The following is a 25,916-nucleotide window of genomic DNA, read 5'->3' as shown; positions in this document are numbered from 1 at the left end:
CACAAAGTGGTTATTCAGTAACACCTGCAGATTCCAGCTTGTTTGTCAAAGCCAATGAAGGAAAGCTAGCTATCGTGCTAGTGTATGTGGATGACTTGATCATAACCGGTGATGATGAGGCAGAAATTCTTCGGACGAAGGAGAATTTATCAGTCCGTTTCCAGATGAAGGAACTTGGCCAACTCAAGCACTTCCTTGGTCTAGAGGTTGATCGCACACAAGAAGGAATATTTCTCTGTCAACAGAAGTATTCCAAAGATTTATTGAAGAGGTTCGGAATGCTCGAATGCAAGCTGATCTCTACGCCGATGGAGCCAAATGTCAAAATGAGTGCACATGAAGGAAAAGATTTGGAAGATGCGACGATGTATCGACAATTGGTAGGTAGTCTGATCTACTTAACCTTGACTCGACCTGACATTTCTTATGCAGTTGGTGTGATGAGTCGGTACATGCAAAATCCAAAGAAGCCTCACTTGGAAGCAGTTCGACGAATACTGAGATATGTGAAGAGTACAATTGACTATGGTCTTTTGTACAAGAAAGGTGAAGACTGCAAGTTAGTTGGTTACTGTGATGCTGACTATGCGGGAGATCATGACACCAGGAGATCAACAACTGGGTATGTGTTTAAGCTTGGTTCTGGAACCATCTCTTGGTGTAGCAAGAGACAGCCGACGGTATCATTGTCAACCACAGAAGCAGAGTATAGAGCAGCAGCAATGGCAGCTCAAGAGAATGCATGGCTAGTACAGTTGATGAGTGATCTACATCAACCAGTAGATTATCCAATACCATTGTACTGTGATAACCAATCGGTAATTCGCTTGGCGGAAAATCCAGTCTTTCATGCAAGAACTAAGCATGTGGAAGTGCACTACCACTTTATCAGAGAAAAGGTTCTACAAGAAGAGATTGAGATGAGACAAGTCAAGACGAATGATCAAGTTGCGGACTTGTTCACAAAAAGTTTAAGTACAGGCAAGCTCGAAAATTTTCGCTGTCTGCTCAGCACAGTGCAAAGAATGAGAGCTGACATTGAGGGGGAGTGTTGAAAATCAATGTCAAAGTTAGGCATGGAAAGTTAGGCAATGTTAGGTATGGTTGAATAAAAATTATTAGGTGCAATTAATGTGTTTTGTGTGGTAATAAATAATCTTAGTTTAATCATTTGGTTTGCTATAAATACCCAAGTTCTCAAGCATTGTAAATCATTCAAAGAAAAACAAAGCCTAGAGCTAAAGAAGAAAAGCTTTGCTAATTAGTTTGTTTTGTGAGCTTTCTTTAAGTGTGTGCTCTATTTTCTTCTTCTTGGGATCATTAGAGTTATCTTGGATACTCTTCTTATTCAACAAGCAATCTAATATGCATGCAAGGTAACACAGCAACAAGGAGCAACTTTGTTAAATGTGTTTTGGTTAGTAGCTAAACATGCGATTAAAGTGAAATCGGCAAGGTCAAGATGTCATATAATAGTAGAGTTTTTATCGCAAATGATCTCAAAATAATATTATAGATTATTGACAACAATGGAAAACGAAAAACAAATTGTTCACAATTTGTTTGGTATAACCTTTCCGGTGATAGCTAGCTAGTAGGTGCCTATCTACGATGCCTTCCGATATTGCAGCAAATCCAGCTAACATATGTAAAATCTGATACAATTTTTATAAGTGTTCGGATATTGATCAGTGCAAGTAATCCGGGTTTGGCGTGTAAAACGTGGGTTGATGCCGATATTTGATGCCTTAGTTTGTACGTAAACCAGCCAGAGTTGGCAAATCTTGGATTTTTGCAGCATCTTTAGAAATTATTCGGGCGAGAAGCTAATCCAAATCTGTTAGTGCGCATGAAATGTGCATAGGATCCTACGTGAGCTTGGAAATTGTGGTTAAGGTATCGAATTATGTTTAGGTTAGCTGAAGCTTGTAATTTGTAAGGTGCAGTTAAAAAATGGAGGAGAAAAAATACACCAAGGTAGGTAGCGGTGAAGAGATTTCGAGTATAAATTAGTCCTTGCAAGTTATGATTGTGATCATCGAAAAAAATGGCTAAGCATGGAGCTCTCTTGTGTTCTTATGCTTTCCCTATTCTTATACTCACTATCAGCTTCTTCTGCAAAGCCATTGGTCAAGAAGATAGAAAGGTTCACATTGTGTACATGGGGTCACTTCCGACTGTTGAATTGTACTCATCGTTGTCTCACCACCTCGGTATACTAGAAAGAGTTGTCGAGGGAAGTTCTGCTGCAAATGTCTTGGTCAGAAGTTACGGAAGGAGTTTCAATGGATTTGCCGCCAAGCTCACCGAGCGCGAAAGAGAAAAGCTTGCTAACATGAAGGAAGTGGTCTCTGTGTTTCCAAGCAGAACTTACCAACTTCAAACAACAAGGTCTTGGGACTTTATGGGTTTACCAGAGAACGTCGCTCTAAATACCACCGGTGGTGGTGAGAGTGATATTGTTGTCGGTGTGATTGACACCGGAATTTGGCCTGAATCCAATAGCTTTAGAGATGATGGTTTTGGTCCTCCTCCCAAGAGTTGGAAAGGTGCTTGTGAAGGTGGCCAAAATTTCAATTGCAACAACAAGATCATCGGAGCTCGATATTACACATTAGAGGAGTCTGCAAGGGATGTAATAGGTCATGGAAGCCACACTGCCTCAACGGCAGCAGGTAGTGCCGTGAAGAATGTGAGCTTTTATGAACTAGGCAATGGTACTGCAAGAGGAGGAGCTCCTGGTGCGAGAATCGCCGCGTATAAAGTCTGCACTGATCAAGGATGCACTTCGGAGAATATCTTGGCTGCTTTCGATGATTGTACTGCTGATGAAGTCAGCATCATTTCAGTTTCAATTGGATCTGCTTCCGCGCCTCCTATGGAAGATGATCCTATAGCCATTGGCGCTTTTCATGCAATGAAGAAGGGGATAATGACCATACAATCTGCTGGCAACAGTGGCCCTGGAGAGGGTACTGTATCAAGTACACCACCATGGATTTTTACGGTTGCAGCATGTAGCATAGATCGTAAATTCATTGCCAAGGTTTTTCTTGGAAATGGACGTACATTGGATGGGCTAGCCGTGAATGCTTTTGAATCAAATGAAACAAGTGCACCTTTGATATATGGAAGAGAGGCTTCGAGTCAATGCTCAGAATACCCTGCACAGGATTGTGCAGATGGCTGCCTAGACCCTGACAGAGTCAAGGGAAAATATGTGATGTGTGATAACTTTGGAGGACTAATTGAGGCTGATCGAGCTGGTGCAAGGGGTGCAGTTTTAAAGAATGCAAGAGATGATGTTCCTTTTGTTCTCCCACGATCTATGAGCGGTGTAAACAACAATGATTATAATCTGGCCAAATCCTACCAGAACTCCACCACAAATCCTCGAGCAAATATAGTAAAAAGTGAAGTCATAAAGGATCCTACTGCACCGAGGGTCGCTTCCTTCTCTTCGCGCGGTCCTAATCCAATTTTACCAGAAATTCTGAAGCCGGATATTTGTGCCCCAGGAATAGCTATTTTGGCTGCATATTCTCCAAATGCTTCTGCCTCAGCCAGCCCTTATGACGAGAGGCGCGTAAAGTACAATGTACAATCTGGAACCTCCATGTCTTGCCCCCATGCTGCTGGTGCTGCTGCATACGTTAAAGAATTCCACCCGGATTGGTCTCCAGCAGCCATTAAGTCAGCTCTTATGACTACAGCTTGGCCCATGAATGATACAAGCACTTCCCCAGGCGAATTTGGTTATGGAACTGGACATCTCAATCCTGTAGGTGCTAAGCAGCCGGGACTTGTGTACGATGCTTCTAAAGAAGATTACATTAAGTTGCTTTGCATGTTTTATAAGGATGAGACTCGAGTTAGACTCATCTCGGGAGATAACAGCACGTGTCCTACTGGCTCCGACAAAGGAACACCAAAGGATCACAATTACCCTTCAATGCTTGCTAATGTAACATCAAGGGCATCATTTAAGGTTGAATTTCCTAGAAGAGTTACGAATGTTGGCCATGCAAACTCCACATACAAGGCAAGTATCTCCAGGAATTCTGAAAATGCCGACATCAAAGTGGTGCCTGAAGTCCTTTACTTCAAATCCTTGAATGAGGTGAAAAGTTTCGTTGTGATCGTTGCTGGACCAGGCCTGTCCGTGGCTGGAATTGTGACTGCGTCACTGACTTGGTCTGATGGAAATCACCACGTTACTAGTCCAATTATTGTATGGGGAGTGTAGCGCAATCTTGGCCTTAACTGCACTGTTTGTAGTAATAATATTCGGGACTTGATTGTTGCATTGCATAGCAATCAAACTTTCTGATTGTATGCGAAACATTCTTCATACTAGTCAAGTTCATAAAATAAAGCCAAACAATGAGAAATTTACGAGAGAGAATCAATTATATTTGAATTAACATACGAAATTTGAATGTAGAATTTCTGAAGGGAAGTATGCTCATGAATCATGATCTCTCCTCTACCGCAAACTTATTGAACTCGAGAGCAAGTTTCAAATCTTGATCTTACTTCCGTTTCCGATATAATCTTGATCTTCGATTATATTGCAGTCCACATATTTCTTGTGTAACCATACAAATTTATTCAATTATATGAATTTGAACAAGGAAGATCTATGAAGATGACTTAAAAAATGAACGTACCTAAAAGAGTAGTTAGCGCCATATTAAGTTACCAATTAGTTAGCGCTTGAGCGCTCCTGTATATTAGACATGAGTTTTAGTTGAGAGAGAGACACCCTTGTTGTTGATAAACATTGCAATGTTCACAATAATAATCTTTTTGAAAGTTGTGGTATATTATTGATGACCAAAAATGAACCGGTAGGATCATGAAATTACTTTGTGAAACGGGTCTATACAAGTGATTAGTGTCATATTAAGTTACTAACTGTTTAGTGTTTACTGCTTAAGCTCTTGTGTGTGTGGGAATGACTTAATTTTGAATATAAAGAAAAATATCAGCATATCAGCGTATAACATATACACATGATCTTGATAGTTAATGGAAATCCATACAGCTGCAATTCAGATGGAAATATGGAATTGACCTTCTTCTTGGATTTAGTTGCCAAGTATAAACTGTACACAATCTGAATTGTATTCAACATTTGGATTTTGTTCATCCTGCGTGTAGAAAGAAACAAATTTTCATGTCCATAAAAACTGTGGTCAAGGGATAAAATCGATTCCTATAGGAAACAAAATCTGGATGTTAGTGCGATCGAGACTTTCGTTGTGATTCATCAAACCATAAATTACTCGTCACTGGTTAGAATTGTCATCATCGAAACAAAAACAATGGCAAAGCATGGATCTCTCCTGTATGCTTTCTCCATTATTCTCGTGCTCGCTGTGAGCTTACTGTCTGAAGCCACTGATCAGGAAGATAGAAAGACATATATTGTCTACTTGGGATCACTTCCTAAGGATCGGTTGTTCTCGCCATTGTCTCACCACGTTGGTATTCTTGAAAGCATTACAGAGAGCAGCTCTCCATCGAATCTCTTGGTCAGAAGCTACAAAAGGAGTTTCAATGGATTTGCTGCCAAGCTCACTGACCGAGAAAGAGGAAGGCTTGCTAACATGGAGGGAGTCATCTCTGCGTTTCTGAGCACAACTTACCAACTCCAAACAACACGTTCCTGGGAGTTCTTGGGTTTCAGTGAGAAGGTCAAACGAAACCCTACTGTCGAGAGCAATGTTATTGTTGGTGTAATCGACAGTGGGATTTGGCCTGAATCAAATAGCTTTAGTGATGAAGGTTTTGGGCCAGCTCCCAAAAAGTGGAAAGGAGTTTGCAAAGGTGGCTTCAATTTCACTTGCAACAACAAGCTCATTGGAGCACGGTATTACATTGATTCCACCGCTAGAGATGAAGTAGGACATGGAACTCATACTGCCTCAACAGCAGCAGGGAATCCCGTAGAGCGTGTGAGCTTTTATGGACTAGCGCAAGGCACTGCAAGAGGAGGAGCTCCCTCAGCGAGGATTGCTGCATATAAAGTTTGCGGTTCAGAAGGGTGCAGTGTAGATGGGATCTTGGCTGCTTTTGATGACGCCATTGCCGATGGAGTTGACATCATTACAATTTCAATTGCAAGTGAAACTGCTCCCCCGTTCCATGAGGATCCTATAGCAATCGGTGCTTTTCATGCAATGGAGAAAAGGATACTTACCTCGAATTCTGCAGGCAATTATGGCCCTGCAGAGCGTTCTGTATCAAGTGTAGCACCATGGATTCTTTCAGTTGCAGCAAGTAGCACAGATCGTCGAATCATTGACAAGGTTGTTCTTGGAAATGGAAGGACACTTGTCGGTAGTTCAGTGAACACTTTGGAATTAAATGGAATGAGTTATCCGTTGATAGAAGGAAAGGATGCGTTAAGATCAAGTGGATGCGTGGACTGTGAAGACGGTTGCCTAGACCCTGATTTAGTTAAGGGAAAGATTGTGGTATGTCGCCAGGCAAATGGCAGCATCGAAGCTCATCATGCCGGTGCAATAGGTGCAATTACAAGCACTACCGGATCTGATGTATCATTCATTGTCCCACTACCTGCCACAAGTTTTAGTAGCAAAGATTATGATGTGGTGCATTCCTACCTCAACTCCACAGCTAAACCTCTAGGGAACATACTAAAAAGTGAAGTCATAAAAGACCTTGCTGCACCCACTGTCGCTTCCTTCTCTTCGCGGGGGCCTAATAATATTTTACCCGAAATTATCAAGCCAGACATAACTGCCCCGGGGGTTGAAATTTTGGCTGCATTTTCACCTGTTGCTTCTCTGACAGATAGCTCTGAAGACCTGAGGCATGTAAAATACTGTATACTATCTGGAACCTCCATGTCTTGCCCGCACGTAGCTGGTGTTGCTGCGTATATCAAGACATTCCACCCCAACTGGTCTCCAGCTGCCATCAAATCGTCTATCATGACCACGGCTGGGCCTGTGAATAACACCAGCAATTCCACCGGTGAATTTTTGTATGGTTCTGGACATATCAATCCTCTAAAAGCTGTAGATCCGGGGCTTGTGTACGAAACTTCTAAGGATGATTATATTAAGTTGCTCTGCTCGATCTTGGATGAGGCGAGTGTTCGACTTATTTCAGGCGATGACCACCCTTGCTCTGCAAAGACCGGGAAAAAATCTCCTAAGGATCTCAACTACCCTTCAATGGCTGGTACTGTTGCACCAGGGACTTCTTCGTTTTCGCTTAAGTTTCATAGGACAGTAAAAAATGTTGGCCTTGCAAACTCGACATATAAGGCAAATATCATCTCGAAGTCTGGAGTTGACATCAAGGTGGTGCCTCAAGTTCTTTCCTTCAAGTCCTTGAACGAGGAGAAGACATTCGACGTGACAGTTTCCGGAAGAGGTATGCCATATGGATCACATGTATCTGCGTCGCTGGTGTGGACCGATGGTACTTACAGTGTTCGAAGTCCAGTTCTTGTATTCAGCCTCTAAGCTTCGTCACAAGTGATCGCTAATGTGGATTCACTGCTCCAAACAAAACATATTTTCTGATTGTATTTCATCCATTTTCATCTACTTAAGTTGAAATAAACATGTTTTTGTTGTAGGCATATTTTAGGAAAAGAGGGGAAGAGGGCCCGCGGCAAGGAGAGGAAAAATAGAGAGTTTGGGAATTATGTGGTATGATTTATCACCCCTTTGTGTTTTTATTTATGGTGACAAGGAAGAGAGGATTACACAATCACACAACTAATGGAATTGGAATTACAACACTCCCCCTTTGAATGTATAAATACTCAAATAGATGACACATCAGGTCTTTAGTGAATGTAGAAATAATTAATTAACTAATAATAAAATTAAGCACAAATTATTGGCACAGTCCGCAACAACGGCACCATTTTTTTTGGTAGCAAGAATCTAATCTCTTTAGTCTTAACGAATTTATATTTACAAAACAATTAACACATTTGATCAAAGAGCTACACACACCTACGAGGTGAGGAGTTTGACCAATGGCTCTCCTAAGAATAACTCTAAAAAGAGTGAGTATTTAGAGTTTGTATGCGTAGCAAAAGCTTACCAAAGTTTGGTAGAGATGAGATATTTATTGGAAGGTGGCCAGCCTAGGTGGAGGGTTTTGCCCTACACGTGGTGGTTTCCCATTATCCTAGGTTGTGTCATCCATGGGATCGATAAGGAAATAATATTCTCAAGATATTAATTAGGAGATAATATCTTGGGATGTTGCGATGAGGATTTCTTACTTGTTTGAGTCGATCTTCAATTGAGAATGTATTAAAAATAGGATTCGGTGATTAATCCAATTAAGCACTGCACCTTGAAAACCTGTTTGTAATATGTAATTTGACTTTCCGAATTGCTGAGATTTCTCTACTCTAACTCGACGGTTGTTCGAAACGAAGCTAATGTCTTGGCCAAGGTAGTAGTATGCTCGCCCTTGCACACAAGTCTGTATCCCCCTCTACTAAATTATTGTCTTATCAAAGTATATATTAATGCCAACGTTCTTTTCCCCTCTAGTTTCCTAGGAGCTAGAGGATTCAAATTGTACAAAGTCTTTAAACTTTTAATGTTACTATCGGAAAATTAACAAGGAAATGTTATAAAAAAAGGGTAGTTCTGTGCCTACAAGGAGGAATGTGTTTCGATTAGCATCAAAGTTTCATTAATTTTTTTTTTTTTTTTTGAAGAGTAATTTTCAACATCAATTTTCACGTTCTACACACGCCTCTTAATTATGGCCTCGATTCTCTTCTGATATGTTTGATCCAATGCCTTGAAAAAAGGGACGGTGTGCAGAAATCCTCTCCCTTTTTTCACTTGTTATCACATTTTTGACAAGGGTGGATGCTTTAAGGCTCTTGAGTTCTGGGCACCAAAATTTCATGTAGAACCTTATATCTAAGAGAGTCTATCGAGGAGGACAAGAAGAAACGGAAAAATTGCACTACATTCGCTTATGCTTCCATCCAAAGTTCTTAAGAGAAGATTACCAAATACGAAATACCAGAGCAATGTAAATGCTGATGGATGAACTCCCAAATTTCCCAAACTGGACACTGTTTTAAGTTTCATACAGAAAAAATGAAAAATAAAATCGAATCCATCTGCGTACCACGAAGTTAAAATCCTAAATTTTTTACCTACAGATCAAAAAGAAAAAAACTACAGTAATATACAACCGAGACTCGCTTGACAGAGCTATCGATATAATGACTTCTACGGTATAACATACACACAATCGATCATGGTGAGTTGCAAACCTCGGCATCATAAAGGTCACGTAAGTTTCATTTCCTTAATGCCGGCTATTGATTAAGAGGCACACATTCAAGCTCAATCTCCAGTATACCCCTCTCAACATTCTGCAGCCTGAGAGAGATCTGCTGTCTTACTCTCCCGTCTACTAGGTTGATGACACCATCTTTTACGAGTGTGTTTTCTTTGCTGGCTACCCACTTTCCAAGCTGCATCGGCTCATTGATCGTGGATTTCTCATAAGCTATAGCAGCACTCACCAGAGGTTGAATATCAATCTCGGCCTCACCCATATAATCATCAGCTTTGAACGTATCTTTGTCATACACCAGCTGAACGTAACGATAGAAACATTACTAGAAAATTTTATACAATACTGAGATGCAAAGCACATAAACATCTTCATCGATAGTAAGGGAATGCTAGTATACGACTCTATAGATTATGCGTATATAACAATAATAAATCAACTCAAAAACAAAAGCAGAGAATCTTATCAGTTTCTTACGGCAGGCTATGACTTTTATAGGCTTTCTGTAACCATGGAGGAAATTTCGTGCACTGGGGAATTCAATTTTACAACCGTCCCAAACTAAAGGGGAAAAAAAGTTTCTGAAATTTATTGAACGCTTCCTTTGACATTAGTGCTCAATATACAAGTAATTTATGTACGAACATTTTAGGAGAAAATCATTTTTAGTTTATCAACTGCAACACCAGAAAATGTTACCCTGTTTAAAAACTTCACAAATCTGGGCAACTAATGAACTACGTTATTAAAGTTGGCCACCTGATGATGCACAAAATTGAATCTGCATAACTTTACTGATTCAAACACAAACAAAAATATAAAACAGCTCACCACGCAAAGAAGGCAGCACATCTTTATCATCCATAGGTAAATAACCTACTGTCTTGCATTAAATAGCAATCTCAACACGATACACATGAAATTTGAATCTATAATGTAAAAAATTGTGCATGGGGTGGACTCGATGTCATAGTAATTTCATAGGAACCAAGTAAAACTTACCACTTTTAGAGGAGGTATGTGATCAGGAATTGATAGCATCAGGCTCTCATTCCATACGGGATTAAGATTGTTCTTTATGACACGCGTCTTCACTGACTGCAACAAATATTTAGGGAAAACTGCATTGTAAGTTTATTGACAAGGTTGAATTCATGTCAAAACAATAGCTTAAGTAGAAGAAACTTACTTGGTGACCCAATGCAAGGATGACGTAAGGGTCACTTGTCATCATATCCCGTACAACTAGGTTGGTTCCTTTAACCACATTCACCTTGATTAATCCAACAAATTCGATCATACCTGCCTATAATGTACACTTGAAGCAGTAAGATTATATACATATAAACCAAAATTTCAAACTTATACAAAAAACTTTGATTCCTCCTTTGTGATTGTCATGGATTAAAACTATGGCACAACTATTTCTGGTTCACATTTAAAAATAAAAATCCTTTTTTTCCAAATAAAGAAAATAGACATGGTACTATATAACCTCGCTCCAAAGGGAGCAAGGGCATCAAAACGACTGAGAAATAACAAAATAAAACAACACAGTAATCAAACAAAAAGGCCATTACCATTGGCATTGAGTAGCCCTTCTTTGCGGTCTTATGTTCAGAGTCTTTTCTTCCCCAGCTGTTACGAAATGCCTGCCCAATACGGTTTTTCGTTGGTTGTTTCTCATACTGTTTCTTATCTTGGGTAGAACTAAAAGTTGAATTGCTAGGAGGTGATCTCTTATTAGGTGGAAAAGGACATGACAACGGTTCATTGGGGTTCAAGAAGTCTAGCAGCTCATATTTTCTCCTGCATATTCAAGAAGTAAATCTCAGATTTAGAATGGTATATGTTTCAAAACAAAGTAATGAAAAGATTTTACTTGAATTACCTTATAAAATAAAAGCGCTCCTCTATAGAAGAATCTGGTTTTGGTTTACAGAAATTTTCTGGCAAGCAAGCCTCATACTTCTTGTTTACAGTAGTATTTCCTCCCATACTTGCCAAGATATCAACTTCATCGTCTGACCATTCATCTAGCTTCACTGATACAACCTATCATATTTCCAGATCAGATTAGAATCTCCAAATTCCAATACTCTATAGTCAAAGTTTCGCATCATACATTCTTTCTGGTAAATCCAGAACAAGGTACAATAATCCATACCTTCGAAATATGCACTCCAAGGCTTCTATGTACACCAGAACACTTTATACAAATAAATACTCCGAAGCTTAAAGATCTGATATTGAACCAATCAGTACAGTCAAAATACAACGTAAGCAACCAAAACAGTCATAGCTTACATACATCTAGGAAGAGGTAGTCGAAGTGAAAAACTCAAAACATGAGGTTGTTTCGTTTACTAAATACCAATATCATCAAGAAAGTTGGGGTTCCACCATAAAACTAATTGACAATATGGCGAGTTGCCCAATTACTTGTAAGCACATGCAAAGTCCCCTTCTTTCCTAATGTGGGATTCATACTCTCAACAGTATCATCCAACTCATAAGTTGTGAATATCTCAAACCTCAAATTATTGCGCAAAAGATATCAATATTACCAACAATTCTAAAATCAATCGTCAAATTCACAACTACTCATTAAGCATCATTGTGAAAACATGTGTCATTACTCATCACAAATTTTCCTTCAATCCACGTGCAGGACCCACTCTCAAACAGTGAACATGCATGAAATTTGCACTGTCCGCATTGGGATATATACTTAACTCAAAATAGAGCTCAATAGGATGAAAAGAAGATTGTACAGATAATAACATAATTAATGGTGGACAGGAAAAGGACCATGTAAGATACTTTTTTATTGAATACCAGGTAAGACACTTGAACACCTTCTATTAGTTCGAAGTAACTTCATAAAATGTTTTCTTCAGTTTTTATTAAAACTGGAACAGGATAGATGGTAAAACATTCTCTTCATGCAAATATGATACTCACACCCATTTTGGATCTAGAGCTCCACAATCTGCACATGACCTGTTGGCAGATTGGCGCAACAAAATCTCCAGCCTTTCTTGTGGACCTGTTCAATGAACTATAACGGTTACAAAAGATACGATGTGCTCTTATTACAATGTCACAGGGAGACCCACAATAAAGAAAGGAAAATCATCCCAAAAAAAAAAAAAACAAATCGGTACATCAGATAGTAGAGAGCTTGGTGATGCAGAACTTATTTTTCAGGATTTAATTTTACTGGTATATGATTTTTAGGTATTTATAACCACAAGTTGGGTTCTCAAAGGCTGGACGTATCCCCCTCATTACCAGTTACCACTAACACTTTTCACATTGTAAACCTTCTATTTGAACTTCATATTCAGTCTTTTGTCTGATCTCCATGAAGGTAAACTAGAGGCATCAAATAACAGGATAGAAAATGGAGGTATCGGATATCCCCGAGCTATCCATATACTATATCTGATCCACTGCAATTTGAAATGTTTCTTGGAGCAATCATGTTGTATGTTAAAAGCCAATATCATAACTTTGAGTATCATCTATTCAAATGGGTTACTGCAATTTTGAGTGAATAGTGACACGCCACTAACAGTTAACTACACTAACATGTCATGAAAATGGAAATCTTTGCAAGTCAGAGCACACACGCATTCTTAAACACGCATTTGATGTAAAGGATAAAGAGTACCAGATAATGACCGTTGATCACTAGGGCATCTCCAAGCCGGTGCGTCTGAACATAAGAGATCATACAGGCAAGAACCTGATCCTACAAATGAAACATGTTAATTTATTGATGAAACGCAGTATAAATTCATCTGTGCAACACCGTGCAATCAATTCATCAAGTTTTGTACTCTTGAAAAGTATGTTTAACATCAAGAAGGTACAACATCACCAAATGTTGCCATTAAACAATTTTGAAACCACGTAAAAGCATCAAAATTCTGAGGAATTAATGTAGATTTTCACTTGAAAGTTCCAATATAAGATATGACCTGACCAAAACCATTTGTTTCATTTCAAAACACAAATTTATTACTTTTCTTTAGCAATTAATTATCCTGCCCTCACAAGGTAATATATCATATCTTTTCCAAACGCTTTAAATTTTTATGAAGGTTATAAATGCAGCTGCAAGATAATTCTTCTCAACTATTAAAAACCATTCCTAAAATATAACTTATACCTGAAACTTTGTTGGGAACAGAATTATCTTGCTGGGTAGACATCTCCATCCTCCAATGATTCAGACCCAAATCATGAAAAAAAGTGCTACTTTCTGAGGATACCCATTTAATCAATCAGCAATTCCTCTGCATCCAATTCCACATTAATTAAATATATATACCCATTTAATGAAAAGGGGAAATCAAAACAGATATGAAACAAAGGATTTAAAAGGGTTCTTACAGATTGAAATATAGGCTATCAAAAGAAAAGGTGGAATGGGTTTTTATCTGAAACAAAAAGGGGTTCTTATAGGCAAATTGGTAGACCATACATACAGTTTTCAAAAACAATCCACCAAACAAAAATCTACCCAGATGGGTCTTCACAGATTGAGAGAAATTCTTGACATCAAACAGATTGAAGCTCAAAACTTTGGGTTATTTGGATTGAAAAACAAAGGGGGAAAAGGGAAGAAATTGGTGGGTGGGCCAAGAAAGTGAATAATATTATCTTTTGTGATAGGATTTTGGAGAAAAGCCAAAGCAGAGATTGAGGGTAAGAGGATGGAAATGATGGGAACAATGTGCAAAGTGGGTTTTGCCAAAATATTGTCAATCCTTCTATTTTCTCTCTTTCTTTAATTTTGTATATAATAATTACATTTGAAAGATACAGTTTTTTGTTTTTTTTTTTCTTGGTAAATCAGAACGGAGCCTCTAAACTGAGTCTGGCATGGAAAACAAATAAAACAAATAAAACAGAGTTTCGCGGATCTTCTAAAAAAAAGAAATATAAAAAATGAGCATCGGGAATGAAGCATTTTGTGGTAGTTGGGTTGTTTATCATGCATTCATGAGGCAAACATGCATCCACGTTTGGTCCTACCAAAAAGATCCAACGAAAAATAAATAAATAAATTATCCTACCAAACCATCACCGGCGGTCCAGTGATTAGAGATTAATTTCAAATTCGTATTACATACGATGTATTTTGGGTTTGATTTCTGGCACGTGTGAATTACATGATAGCCTTCAGTAGAGGTTAAAACGCCTTTGTGAATTACATGGTTCAACGGTTAAAGATGAATTTCAGACTCGTATTACACACGATACATTTTGAGTTCGATTTCTGGCACGTGTGAATTACATGATAGCCTTCAGTAAAGGCTAAAACACCTCTGTGAATCCCCAAAAATGGTAAATTACAGTGACGAAACCACTAGTTAACCCTTTTTTTACAAAAATAAATAGTCTTACCACATGGACACAAAAATTAAGTGAAACAACACGTTTATATCAGAGACCGAAAGATATGGTAACATTTTTCTTATTTTTGTAAAAACGATATTGGGTAAAGGAGAAAATTGAACTCCGAACAAAAGAATCGAATGCCAGGATAAATGCTACTAATGCTATTAATAAGGAAGTTAAGTTTGAAATTTAAAGTATACTACATGGTCACTCAAATGATGATGAATTTGAGCTTTTACTCAAAATTCTTTGTTGCTAATTCATGAATTTTGTGTTTATGATTAAAACCGTTCATATTATAATTTATTATATAACTAAAGCCTTTGCAAAAATTCAATTAAAACTAAGGTCGGATGAAATGAATTTGTAAAAGCATTATGAACCGTCAATGTATTTGCTATAATAGATTGACTAAACGACCTTAATATTATTTTGTATTTGCATTACATGTTTACTTATAGTTGGCTTTACTTTTGTGTAGTTTATCTTTATTTTTGTTTATGTTTGTATATTCAGAAAATTATTTCGTAATTTTTGCTCGAAGGATAAGATTGTAGACGACGGAAATGCCGAACTACCGAACTAAGAGCTCTTATTCAATGCATATAAAAGAATACAACCTGGAGTTCCACTACTTGTCTCATCTAACGAGGGATTTTTCAATGTGACAGGTACACAAGGTGATACATCACATGTCACTATACAAATAATGAGATATGTGTGTTAAAAAGTTAATAACTTAAAAAATAAAATTTCTCACCACTCCTATTAAAACACATGGTGTACCACTTGTGTTCCCGTCACAACTAAAAATTTCACGTCTAATAATAATGTTGACCTGGAAAAACTGAAGGGGAATTGAAGATGTTTGGAGACATCTTTTGACCCCAATGTTGAATAAGAGGAAAAGGGAAGAAATGTTGTACCGCTACTTCCCCCTGCCCCCAGGTTTCAACCGCGTCCACCAGCTAAGAGTCGGAATAAAAGTCCACCCGTTACTTAGTCCTTATGCGGCATTGCTTACTTTAATGCACTTCATCGGTGCCACTTAATACTTCAGTTTAGTGGTATTCCTCTTCTCTTGTAAATGAGAAGTCTTAGGTTCGATTATCGCTTTGAACCACATTATTGCTAGCCCATTATGAGATTAAGTCCACCCCCTCTCCCACCCTTAGTATAGATAATTTATGGACGAGCTGTGCATTTTGTCGCGACTGCCAACAGCAATGAAACCGATTCTAATCTTAGAGCCGTGCAGAATGCCGGATTACATCATCCTGGTCAATTCTCGCCCAGCCTTCGATGGACGTTTAACCTAAAACCTTCGGCAGATCCTAAATTGAATCACCCCTAATTGTATATGTGACACAAATTTTGCAACGGTATGAAACCAATGTTACAGAACACACCAGACTGCGAAACCAATTCTGTAGAACACAAGGACTTATGCATACTCATAGGCTCATAGCACAGGTGTTGGGAAAATAATTTACGGAGATCAAACTGGGATATCAAGGAGAGAGATAATGCTGGAAACAATTTCAGACATGAGCGAAAAAACGAGGACTTGGAAAAGCCGCGATCATGGCGGAATGAACAGTCAAGGCTCAGAAGAAGATTTCTTTTCCTCGGCTCGCCTGCTTTCTAAGAAAATGATCCAAGGATCATTGACAAATGCAGTCATCGCATTTGAATTCTATTTAATAGATTCGCACCTAAAACTGCTCTTCAATCCCTTACAAACCCGCCTACACTTGAAGTACTATTCTACCACACTCCCACTAACGATCCATATTCATCTTATCGGCATTCCTAGGCATTAAATCATTACACAAGACACACACATTACGCTTGTATCCAAATCAACGCGTCCCCATAAACATTTTACATAACCACAACTCCAACAACAACAAAACCTTTTCTCACCAAGTGGGCTCAGCTACATGAATCCTAGAATGTCATTGCGCTGCGTAACCACAACTCCAAGCACAGAAATATATAACACAAAGAACGTCAAATTCAACGCATAACCCCATCGGCAGAAGATCATTTCCACGGTATTGGCTGATCAACATTAGCGACCATCAAATTTGTGCTCAAAACAAATGCAATCGTGTTTCATGCCTCAAAAGTCAAACCCTAAAAACTACAAATATTGGAACACCGACGGGTAGTCGAGGATCCTACGCCTGAAAAGCCTACTATACGAAAACATAACACATTTTCGATTGAGCCTACTAACTACAAAAACATAAGACATTTTCGATGGTGAATACCCGAAAAGCATTATATTTCATTACGATTAAAGTGAAAAATCGGCATATATAGAACAGGCAAGTAAAAAAACAATTTCAACAAATAAGAACTGAGCATTGGCTGAAGCATATATTAGGTGAAAACTGGAAAGTAATTCATCAAGCCAAGAAAATCTCTAGGTTTCCATAAATTTGTAGATTAAACAAAATCGAAGCTAAATAGTCTGAAACCACATATAACGATACCCGAAACGACAATTAAACACGAAAGAGCAAAGAGACCTAGGTGTTGGTAGCCCTGGTGTAGATCTGCTGGCTGGCATGGGCAGAGACCATCCTGATCGAGCCTCTAGCCATCAACTCCCTGATGGCCTTCCTGGCCAGGGAACCGTTGATCCTGAGACGGTCGGAGAGAATGGACGGTGTGATGAGCTTGTACTTGGGTGCCTCAGTGAGGAGCTTGTCGTAGGTGCCCTGGTCGAAGAGCACCATGTTGTTCACCTTCTCCTTCTGCTTTCCCTTGCTCCACTTCTTCTTCTTCTGCTTGCCTCCTCCGGATTTCGCCGGCTTCGACGACGGCGGCGGTGCCTTGTCCTTCTTCGGCGCCTGAAAAATCAGAAACGAAAGATTGTCAGAGACATTTACGCAAACAGATGGTTGGCAATCGGAAGATGATTGGGTACGTGCTTACCATGGGATTGGATTACAGCGACAGGGAGGGGAGGAGAGAGGAGGGATCGGATTACAGCGGCGGGGGAAAGCGAGAGAGTGAATGAGGAAACGATGCGAGTGGGGAGGTTTTATGACCTAGGGTTTCATTGGGTTATATGCCGACGACGTCGTTTGGGTGTTTTTGTTGTGGGCTAGTGAGTGATGGCCCACTTGTCAAAGTTCAACATATTTAGGCCCAGGTCTTTTTTATTAGAAAAAAAATAATTGAAGAGAAATTAAAGAAAATAATTTATTATTGCTCGTTTGAAGACAAGTAATTAAAATACGGATTCTCACTCAAGCTATTTTCCAAAAGGAATTTAGAATGGCATAGATTTCATAAAAATTGTTCACTAACCCCATGAACTTAACTTGTTAAGAGAATATGCAAAACATTTGTATCTTAGTTTGTTAAAAGTTATCCACACATTCGAGCTCTCGAGTTCGATTTTTTTTTCTCTCAACAACGCTAAACATAGCATATTTATTATTATCTTTTACTTTCACGTGTCTAATTTTATGTTCAGCTACTGCTTGTCAATGTGATATGAGTAATCTGTTTTTCACTTTTTAACTTACTACTTTTCTTAGGCTTCCTAAGATTAAGCGGGCCATTAAAATTTAACCCTTAATACTCGAACTTTAAGTGGAAGAAAGAGGGGGAGAAAAAAAACCCAAGTATACTTGGCAAAACTAACCTAGAATAAATAAGGGAAGTTACGGCTAATTTACCATTTGAATTGAAGTTAGCAATAGTAATAAAAATTGGAGTTAGCCTGTTAAGTAAAGACATGAACAATTATATCCCCTTAAAACAATTTAACCATATTCGTGTGATAATAATAATAACAATGCACAACTTGTACAACAATATTTACGTAATTAGGCAAAGTTGCACCTATATTTTAAGAGTACGTACTCTACTATGATATAATAGATAAATTAACTTGTGCAACTAATTTTTACGCAATATCTAAACAAAGTTACACCTACACTTTCTTTCAATGAGAGTAACCAGCATAACCCATTTATTTATTAGTTCGGCCCAAGCACAACCTAGATTCACCTGGGCTAACTTTAATTGTGTCGAGCCATGCCAGAAAAATAGAGCATGACCGACTTATTATAATACAAGGCTTTATGATAGGGATATTTCGCCATTGACACATAGGTCCACGCTTCATAAACAATGACCATATCACGAAATAATCGGCATTCTTGCCATGTTTGCGAGATCATCCCCGACGACGTTTTTGCCACAAACAACATGACCTTGAACCATGCCAACTCAAGGATGATGTCGGGTGGCGATATAGGATGTGACTCTCCCATGGTTACAAATGAGATTTGAGAATGAGATATGTGAATGACTAGCACTATATATAAGATGTATTTATCTTAAGAATGTGTTGAATATAGTCAAAAAGTATGTGGAATTTGATACGTGAATGACAAGCACGGCCTATTTATTAATTTGGTCGGTCCAGGCACAACTCAAATCCATGTGAGCTGACTTTAAATGAGCTGAGTCGGGTTAGAAAATAAAGCACGATCAGCTCATTTAATACCAGCCTTTATGATCGGGGTATTTCGCCATTGACATAGAGGTCCACACTTCAAGAGCAGTGGCCATATCGCGAAACAATCAACCTGTAACATATACTAATGAAGAAGAAAAACAAATGTTAGAATAATTTGAGTGACCATTACTAGTGCTAACAATGCATTACATTGAGAGGAGAAAAGAAAGTTATGTAATTGTAATCCTCAGTTAAAAGTTTGTTCGTTTACACTCCTTTCAGTGTTTATGTTGTGATCCTCCTTTTGTTTACTCAATCATTCAAAGTACAACAAAAACGAGTGAAACAGAATAAAATGAATAAAACGGAAGTGTGAAAGTCATCACCGGAAGGGAATCACAATGATATTGGTGGTTTCATTTGATAACCTCTTTATTTTGTAGAATACCAAACATACAACTTATCCAACCTCTTGATCTGACACAGTGCCAAACATACAGCAATATCAACAGTATCAAGCACAATACACCGCATCTGATTATGTATAACGATACAAAGCAAACAGTTTCGCGGAGGTTTTAGATAAGATGCTCGTTTCTTTTTCCCTTTCTGCTCTAGTAGTTAAAATGCTAGGTTTTTCCGTACGTTAGAAGCAGAATTAAGGACCAACATCCTTTATCTGTAGTTAAAATGTTAAGGTTTTTCCGTACACCAGAAGCAGAAATAAGGACCAACATCCTTTTATCTGTAGACCTCGACCTATTCCACGATTAACAAGTTATTTTCTGTTAATCCCTCACCAACTGTAGGAAATTCTGGTGATAGCTTCCATTCTCCATCAACCAAGAACTTGATTTCATACCTTCAAAATAAAATTACGGGTCGGAGTGAAGAAAGGGAGGAAGAGGAGGAATAGTTGAGTGATCAGGTAGGTACCTTCCAGGTCTCAGCATTAATGTTGTTGAGAATGTAGTGAAAGAACCAGTGTACTCTGGAGATAAATCCTCTCCTTGACTCCATCCATCAAAAGTGCCCATAACTTGCACACTCTGTTAGACAAAAACACTCTTGTCATCATTTTCTTTGCAATGAAGAAGAAAGTGACCCGAATTATCGTATTCCAGAAATTCACTCATCATTACCACACCCCGTTAGTTGAGGAAAGGGAATTACCCAGTAAAAGGTTTATATTTACCTCAGCCATGCCGCACCAGAATAGGGGAACCTCCTTGGATTGTGCCGCACCAACACCCTTTATCTGTTCCTTCAACTTTTCATGTACAGCTTCACACATGCAAAAGTACTTTTGGTTAGAAGTTTACACGCATGGAAACAACGACATGACAGCGTTTTCAAAGAAATCCAATATAAGTTGGGAAACAACAATTCTGAAGTTAAAACAGGGCACCCCACCCAAATATCTTGCCAATGTTTATCCTACTTCCAAATACCAAAGTTCAGAAGAGAAGATGAGAACATAAGGAATAACCCATGTACCATACAGGATATAAAAAATAATCTCTTTCAACTTAAGAATCCCAACCATTTGTATGGAAACCATATTGACTCCAAATGGCTAATGCCCAGGAGTTTTACTCAAGAGGTAATCACCACCACCATTACCAAGTAAAGCCTATTTCTTTTCCCCAAATGCCAAGAGTCAACCAACCTTCTTCCTTAGGTTTCCGCTCTGAATCCCAACTATTAAGTGGTCCTTTCTCCCTTTGTCACTCCTCACCCAAGTGGTCTTTGTTCCTACATTATGTTTCTTATTACTTTTCACTAAATGATTGTAACCTGTATATGACTTATTTAGATTGTTCAGATATAGATGGTCTGAAAATGAATTTAAATATCGATTACAAATATATTTTTGGGAAAAACAGAAAATCAGAGAGAACACCTCAAGGGACGTATTCATGCAATGGCTCAATTACATTGGTGGAGGAGATGCACCTTAGGAAACATCATGCTATTGAAAGAGAAGAAAATACATACTCATCTTTGTGCGGAATCATTTGTTTCATGCTATATAATGCTTCTTAATAAACTTTCTCAGTTATCAGGAAAGGAATAAAGTTTTAGCAGAAAAAGGAAAGAGAGTGAGTAATAAGGAATAAATAAATCAATCTAGAGCAAGTTACCTTCTAAACGGGAAAGAAGGTGGGATTGAATGTATTTCCCATTAATCTTTCTTGAACCTTCAGGAATGACAGATTTGGTGTTTTCTTCTGCCAATTTCACCAAAGCCTGCCCATTAGAACAACTGAAGGAATCATGCCATCACAAGTCTTCGACTTTATTGAATCACGTGGACCGTAATGCATGATAACAAAATGTTCAACAAGTGCTGATGGGTATGTTATTAACTTATTAGTAAAGCGGTTGTCGTAAAGGTTAAAGGTTTATGATATATAGATCCTATGTATTGATGTTTGAAATTCTTAAAGATTAATTTATTTTAGCAGAATTCAATCAAGATGGCTTTTGAAATCAAGCAACTATAAACATCTAACTAAATGCATTTTGGCAGCGGATATGACTTCAAAACCGGGACTGGAACTACTTGCTCCTTCCAAATAGTGCTTGACCTACAGCCATATTTTGTATCGAAAAAAGGGATTTGTAGAATGTTAAAGAGGCCAAACATGAAAGAAAAAATGTCTATCTTGGGACTCAGATGACTCACATGTGATAAAAATACAGATCTCTAGGGACTTAAATAGTTAAATTAGTCACAAGTGTTAACATATGTTCATGCAAGATGTGCAGACAACCAGCACTTGTAAAATATGTTACCTGAATTTCAAGTCCCAAGACAGCAAGTTCACTTTTGAAGTTAACCAACGCATCCTCCTTTATATGCAACTGTATAATGACAATCAATCTCAGATGTCAAATCTATGACACATGATAGAACAATCTAGACTGACAGACCAAAGAAGATGTATATGATGATTGATGATTAAACAAAATAACCTTATACACATCCAAGATGTCTCCATTTAACAGCTCCATGAATTATAGTTATAACTTATATGCACATTAATTTTCTCGAAGAGCTTAAGATGAGCTATTGGGTGAAGAAAATAATTGGAAACAAAAATTCATGCAACATATTTTGTGTCATTTTTCTCATAACCCAAATGATGAAAGTGGTGGAAGCATCGTCACCCTTCAGTATATTCAATTCAACTACCTTCAAATTTAAAATGAGATTATGAATAGGTGAACCTTTATGTATAAATTTGTTAATACTCATATGCTAATGCTAAACAAGCCAACAACTCAATTTTAACATTCACGCTTCTTCTCTCGGTTATAATTTCTTTTCCTCCAGTAATATGGCTTTTATTTTAAATGGAGTATTTACTGATAGCCATGGGGTGTCATTGAAAAGCACTGGACTCAACAAGGTTTTGATCTACTTTCCTGTTTTGTGAAAGAGTCTTTCACTCTTCAGTAGAATAACGCATACTGCTGCTAGAATGCATTCCTAAATGCATATTATTAAACTCCATAATCAATTAAGAAATCAACACAGATGGCAACAGCATAAAAGGTAGGCCACTCCCATAAAGTGATGAAGAAGAATTTAAATGACATATTGAATCAGAAGTCAAGTTATAGAAAGGCCAATGCTACGGATAAATACAAACCTGTCGTTTGAGAAACCGATTTTGTTGATTGGCTTCACTTAGTTTTTTGACGAGCTTTGTTCTTTCAGAATCAGCTAGCAGTGACTGCAACTGATAAGAGTTTTAAGATAAGTTAGTTCTTGAGATCTAATATATTCCTGAAATACCAAACAAACCCATGCCCGAAGTGAAGTCCAAGATCTTAGTATTCCCCAACCTTCCCTCTAATAATATTCAAAAGTCCTTTTATTTCTTTCCAGCCTTAACAGTTAACACTACCATATACTTAAGAACAAACAGAATCTAGGTAACTATTGGAGTTAACACCTTTTCAATCATGTGTTGACATTAACAATCTAACAATTTTTCCTTTAGGCTATTTTCATTTACTTCTGAACAACAGAAGGGTTGAAAGCAAAGTCTGGAAATAGTAGGAAAATCAGGCTTTATCCCAAAATCAAAGTATCACAATTTTTTGTGTAAGAAACGCCTAAAAAAACAGATACCAAATTATATAGAACATTAACAACTAAGTTAAGCTCCAAACACTTTATTTTCTTCACACCAATCCAAATTATCAGGATAGTTTGAACATCTGAAATTCAAAAGAAATATATATTATATACATGGAAATTGAAAAAGGAAAAAAAAAACCTATCTCTGTCTATTATCTAGTACTAACAAGTGTGGGTTCATAACAATACAGATAAAGCCACCGGTAGCCAAGAATTCCAAAAAAATAGAAAAGGAAATTCATGCATTTAAATGCTGTCAAGGACTTGTAACACAAAAAAGATTGGACCAGTTCCAAGATCCATGGTGAGAGATTATATCCAATTCTAGATATTATCACGAACCTGTGCTATAAAAAAATATGGATTTTGACCATGAAAAATATAACCATGGAATTTAAGGTGGGAACTTTTTCCTTTACTGCCCAATTTACCATGTTAAACTAACTAGTGGCATGAGTACCTCATTACTTCTTAAAGGCTGAGAAGGAAGTTCCTCCTGCAAATCTTTATCTGCATATTCATCATTTCCGCTATAGGTTTCAGCATGTGCTGATGATGATTCCTCCAAACCAGTGGGAATTGAATGTATTCTCCAGAAGACATGGTTCAGGGGATGCTTCCCAGTAGAAACTTCAGAACCCATCAAGATCAACCTCTGATAGCTCAACTTTAATTTCCCAGTAGTTACAATGTGTGGAAGCGGACGGATATTTCTCCATTCCAACCTTCTTGAATCTTTTCTTGACATGCACAGTACTCGGTTGTCAAGGCAACACCTGTCGAGATTACGATGAATGATAATAAGAAAATGAAATTCATAACTACTTAGCGACATCATCAATGCCATGAATATGAAAGACTACGGTGGAGATTAAGTTATCAATATCATCAATGCTAACTAAGTATATTGATAGTGCAAGAGCAAATCATGCAGAATTAATGTTTCCGATAAGCGTCAATGCAAATGATCTGTAGGTAAAAACAGTGCTTGTTTAGTGATTTTTCAACTACCACATGGAGGAAACAACTGAATTTATCTATAAAAGTGAAGAAAGCTTACCGCGCGGTGCCTATCTCCATGTTGATTGATTCCATCTGAAAAATCGTTACAACGAAAAAACATGATCACAATTTTTTGCTAGAAACTTGAATAACTCAACAATTCTCTAAAATCAAAGTAACAATACTTCTCTGTCAAAGGAACCAATAACCAATGACTGTAATTCGTGTCCAATTGTTCTAACTTTAACAGCACAATCTAATCAAATTAAGCTGCACGCTGTAGAAAAATGACAGTACTTGAACCAACACCCACTACCCACAACACAATTATGGCTCGTTTACTAATCCCTAATCTCGAAATGCGATAAATTCATATAAAATGGATTCTTTACATGAATTAGAGAAAACCCATCAATTGAATAATGGAATTGAGCTCAAATTTCAACTTTGGAAAATCTACACGTAAAAATGAAAAGAAATTGATAGGACTTACTGTACAAAGCTGTCGCGAAGAGTAGCAACTCCGGTTGAAACTAAGGCGGAAGTGGTGGCGAGGTAGCCGAGAGACGGTTGGAGGAGAAGGAGCTAAATTGAATAATTAATGGGGAGTTGGATTGAAGAGACGTTCTGCGACCAATAAAATGAGGCCACACATATAATCACAACATCCTAATGACAACAGAATAAAATTACTGAACTCCACCTATTTACCTGAAGAATTGTAGAGGGAGCGAGAAGGGTGGCAAACAGTGGTAAAAACCGAGAATTGAGTGAATTGTGTGGTATAATTTCTTATCCTGGAAGGATTTATTAAGATTTACAAAATTACATTCTTAATTAAATTAAGACTGCAACATGAACCGTTATTTTAGAGAATCGTCTTTGTTGTAGTTAATATTGTTTAGAGCAACTCCACCACATTACGATAATAATTGCCCAAGCAATCGAGCAATAGACAATTAGTGCCTCTGTGAATACTAATTGCTTAGTGCATCTCCACCTCGTAAATAAATTGTCTAGACAATTGGCATTCAAAAATTGTTTATTTTTTTTAAATTATGTTTACTTTTAGATATATTTTTTTAACCAACCTCGTCACACCACTTGTTATTGTTCAAAATTGCAGTTTTTCTGAAACAGTATGATTGGGTATTTATAGGAAATATTGTTTTTAAAAAATTCCATTTTTCTCTATTTTTAACATTATTTTCTAACCAAATTAATGTGGATAGTTGGATACAGATTTTTTTTTTTTTTTTTTTTGTAATCGAACAGTTCAGATTGTGCCACGTGGTTGCAAATTTTTTTTCTTTTTTAAGTAATTTTTTATCTCTACAAAGGACGGATTAATATGGACAGTGAAAAAGTTTTGGTCTCATACACTGAGAATTCATCGACGTCGTCGACGCCGACTCATAGGAACACCACCACCAACGCTCTGACTCCGAACAAACGGATAAAGACGAGCATGTTGGTGGCCGATCCGATCCCCGCCACCATCACTGCCGGTAGCAGTGAGAGGAAGACGAGCATGCTAGT

General features: G+C 37.8%; 4 protein-coding genes and 1 pseudogene across 6 annotated transcripts; 2 read left to right on the top strand and 3 right to left on the bottom strand.

Moving 5' to 3' along the window:
* Positions 1 to 1,927: 1,927 nt before the first annotated feature.
* Positions 1,928 to 4,402, top strand: LOC137733240 (subtilisin-like protease SBT4.4 pseudogene; annotated as a pseudogene). Its single transcript, XR_015964649.1, has one exon. The product of XR_015964649.1 is annotated as a subtilisin-like protease SBT4.4 pseudogene (transcript).
* A 925-nt stretch (positions 4,403 to 5,327) lies between these two features.
* LOC137733468 (subtilisin-like protease SBT4.4) lies at positions 5,328 to 7,502 on the top strand. The gene has a single exon (XM_068472618.2). It carries the CDS (start codon positions 5,328 to 5,330, stop codon positions 7,500 to 7,502), a length of 2,175 nt encoding a protein of 724 aa, XP_068328719.2.
* Positions 7,503 to 9,039: 1,537 nt separating this feature from the next.
* LOC137735004 (putative ADP-ribosylation factor GTPase-activating protein AGD11) lies at positions 9,040 to 14,322 on the bottom strand. Of its 2 annotated transcripts, none has more exons than XM_068474355.2 (10): positions 13,726 to 14,322; positions 13,502 to 13,628; positions 13,001 to 13,081; positions 12,289 to 12,373; positions 11,492 to 11,567; positions 11,216 to 11,379; positions 10,905 to 11,133; positions 10,514 to 10,630; positions 10,327 to 10,422; positions 9,040 to 9,625 (listed from the first exon to the last, which is right to left on the bottom strand). In XM_068474355.2, the coding sequence occupies exons 2-10, from the start codon at positions 13,548 to 13,550 to the stop codon at positions 9,344 to 9,346; spliced, it is 1,179 nt and encodes a 392-aa protein (XP_068330456.1). In that variant the 5' UTR covers positions 13,551 to 13,628; positions 13,726 to 14,322; the 3' UTR covers positions 9,040 to 9,343. The 2 variants fall into 2 exon arrangements, with proteins under 2 accessions (XP_068330456.1, XP_068330458.1); XM_068474357.2 differs by having other exon boundaries at positions 13,001 to 13,075.
* A 2,771-nt stretch (positions 14,323 to 17,093) lies between these two features.
* Positions 17,094 to 17,820, bottom strand: LOC137733967 (small ribosomal subunit protein eS25y). Its single transcript, XM_068473194.2, has 2 exons — positions 17,683 to 17,820; positions 17,094 to 17,597 (listed from the first exon to the last, which is right to left on the bottom strand). Exons 1-2 carry the CDS (start codon positions 17,683 to 17,685, stop codon positions 17,274 to 17,276), a joined length of 327 nt encoding a protein of 108 aa, XP_068329295.1. The 5' UTR covers positions 17,686 to 17,820; the 3' UTR covers positions 17,094 to 17,273.
* A 1,773-nt stretch (positions 17,821 to 19,593) lies between these two features.
* On the bottom strand, positions 19,594 to 25,054 carry LOC137735742 (protein PTST, chloroplastic). Its single transcript, XM_068475183.2, has 9 exons — positions 24,871 to 25,054; positions 24,436 to 24,470; positions 23,836 to 24,151; positions 22,882 to 22,971; positions 22,022 to 22,090; positions 21,367 to 21,472; positions 20,418 to 20,506; positions 20,159 to 20,271; positions 19,594 to 20,084 (listed from the first exon to the last, which is right to left on the bottom strand). The coding sequence occupies exons 2-9, from the start codon at positions 24,468 to 24,470 to the stop codon at positions 19,982 to 19,984; spliced, it is 921 nt and encodes a 306-aa protein (XP_068331284.2). The 5' UTR covers positions 24,871 to 25,054; the 3' UTR covers positions 19,594 to 19,981.
* Between the last annotated feature and the right edge of the window lie 862 nt (positions 25,055 to 25,916).

The sequence above is a fragment of the Pyrus communis genome, chromosome 7 (genome assembly GCF_041283825.1).
Source record: "Pyrus communis isolate YQ-2024b chromosome 7, ASM4128382v1, whole genome shotgun sequence".
Taxonomy (NCBI): Eukaryota; Viridiplantae; Streptophyta; class Magnoliopsida; order Rosales; family Rosaceae; genus Pyrus; species Pyrus communis.
Note: the sequence above shows the minus strand (reverse complement) of the source record. Positions and strands in the feature narration are given on the sequence as shown.

Excerpts from the sequence above, each read along its gene's own strand:
- LOC137735004 (XM_068474355.2), bottom strand. The coding sequence starts at position 13,550 with ATGGAGATGTCTACCCAGCAAGATAATTCTGTTCCCAACAAAGTTTCA. Across the intron at positions 12,374-13,000 it reads TGATCAACGGTCATTATCTG|GTCCACAAGAAAGGCTGGAG; the intron begins GTACTCTTTATC and ends TTCATTGAACAG. Across the intron at positions 10,631-10,904 it reads AGGGCTACTCAATGCCAATG|GCAGGTATGATCGAATTTGT; the intron begins GTAATGGCCTTT and ends TGTACATTATAG.
- LOC137733468 (XM_068472618.2), top strand. The coding sequence starts at position 5,328 with ATGGCAAAGCATGGATCTCTCCTGTATGCTTTCTCCATTATTCTCGTG.
- LOC137735742 (XM_068475183.2), bottom strand. The coding sequence starts at position 24,470 with ATGGAATCAATCAACATGGAGATAGGCACCGCGCG. Across the intron at positions 22,972-23,835 it reads AGCCTTTAAGAAGTAATGAG|TTGCAGTCACTGCTAGCTGA; the intron begins GTACTCATGCCA and ends AACTCTTATCAG. Across the intron at positions 20,507-21,366 it reads CCTTCTTTCCCGTTTAGAAG|CTGTACATGAAAAGTTGAAG; the intron begins GTAACTTGCTCT and ends GCATGTGTGAAG.